Source organism: Nicotiana sylvestris, chromosome 11 (assembly GCF_000393655.2).
Source record: "Nicotiana sylvestris chromosome 11, ASM39365v2, whole genome shotgun sequence".
In the NCBI taxonomy this organism is placed as follows: domain Eukaryota; kingdom Viridiplantae; phylum Streptophyta; class Magnoliopsida; order Solanales; family Solanaceae; genus Nicotiana; species Nicotiana sylvestris.
The window spans coordinates 65,986,833-65,988,091 of NC_091067.1; the positions used below are offsets into that span (position 1 = coordinate 65,986,833).

The 1,259-nt window shown below is 43.4% G+C and overlaps 1 protein-coding gene across 1 annotated transcript; it reads right to left on the minus strand.

The window, feature by feature from the left end:
- Window positions 1–419: 419 nt before the first annotated feature.
- On the minus strand, window positions 420–1,032 carry LOC138881123 (uncharacterized). Its single transcript, XM_070161324.1, has 2 exons — window positions 606–1,032; window positions 420–460 (listed from the first exon to the last, which is right to left on the minus strand). Exons 1-2 carry the CDS (start codon window positions 1,030–1,032, stop codon window positions 420–422), a joined length of 468 nt encoding a protein of 155 aa, XP_070017425.1.
- Between the last annotated feature and the right edge of the window lie 227 nt (window positions 1,033–1,259).

The following is a 1,259-nucleotide window of genomic DNA, read 5'->3' on the forward strand; positions in this document are numbered from 1 at the left end:
CGGAATGCTCAAAACAACATCGAAACACCAAATTCGCATAGTATTCAATCCTAAGATTTCCAAAATCTTCTAAATTACACTTTTGATCAAAAACCCAACCAAACCACGTCTGTATGACCTGAAATTTGGTACACACATCCCAAATGACACAACGGAACTAATGCAACTCTTGGAATTCCATTCCTACCCCTATATCAAAATCTCACCTACCAACCGGAAATCGCCAAAATATCAACTTCGCCAATTCAAGCCTAAATCTACTCCGAACCTCTAAAACTCATTTCGATCGCGCTTCTAAGTCCCAAATCACCTCCCGAAGCTATCCGATCTATCGGAACTCACATCCAAGCCCTCTAACACATAAGTCAACATCCTGTTGATTTTTCCAACTTAAGCTTCCTCATAAGAGACTAAGTGTCTCAAACCTTACCAAAATCATTCCGCATTCGATCCGACCAACCTGATACCACATAACACAGATACACAAAGCATAATGAAGAAGAAATGGAGGAAACAGAGTGGTAACGCATGAGACAACTGGCCGGGTCATCACATCCTCCCCAACTTAAACAAATGTTCGTCCTCGAAGAAGTCAAGAAACATACCTGAAGCCTCAAACAGGTGAGGATATCTGCTCCACCTATCCCGATCGATCTCCCAGGTAGCCTCCTCCATGGGCCGACATCTCCACTGCACTGCTACTGAAGCTATATCATTTGACCTCAACTTTCGAACGTAATGGTCCAAATAAGCTACTGGCTCCACATCATAAGTCAAATCATCATCCAACTGAACCGTGCTGAAATCCAAAACATAAGACGGATCCCCAATATAATTCCGAAGCATAGAAATATGAAATACCGGATGCACACTGGACAAGCTGGGTGACAAAGCAAGCTCATAAACCACCTCCCCAATCCTCCGAAGCAATTTAAAATGCCCAATGAACCGAGGACTCAAATTACCTTTCTTCCCAAATCTCATAACACCCTTCCTTGGCGAAACCATCAACAGAACCTTCTCGCCAACCATGTAGGACACATCCCGAACCTTTCTGTCAGCATAACTCTTTTGCCTCGACTGCGCAGTATGAAACCTCTCCTGAATCACCTTTACCCTTTCTAAAGCATCCTACACAAAGTCTGTCCCTAATAGCCTAGCCTTACTGCTCTCGAACCTACCAACTTGAGATCTACACCGCCTCCCAAACAAAACCTCATATGGAGCCATATGAATACTCGACTAGTAGTTGTTGTTAT

Bases quoted from the DNA above. Each gene is read 5' to 3' on its own strand.
- LOC138881123 (XM_070161324.1), bottom strand. From the start codon at position 1,032: ATGGTTGGCGAGAAGGTTCTGTTGATGGTTTCGCCAAGGAAGGGTGTT. The intron at 461-605 runs GTATGTTTCTTG...ATGTGGTATCAG, and splicing joins TCACCTGTTTGAGGCTTCAG to GTTGGTCGGATCGAATGCGG.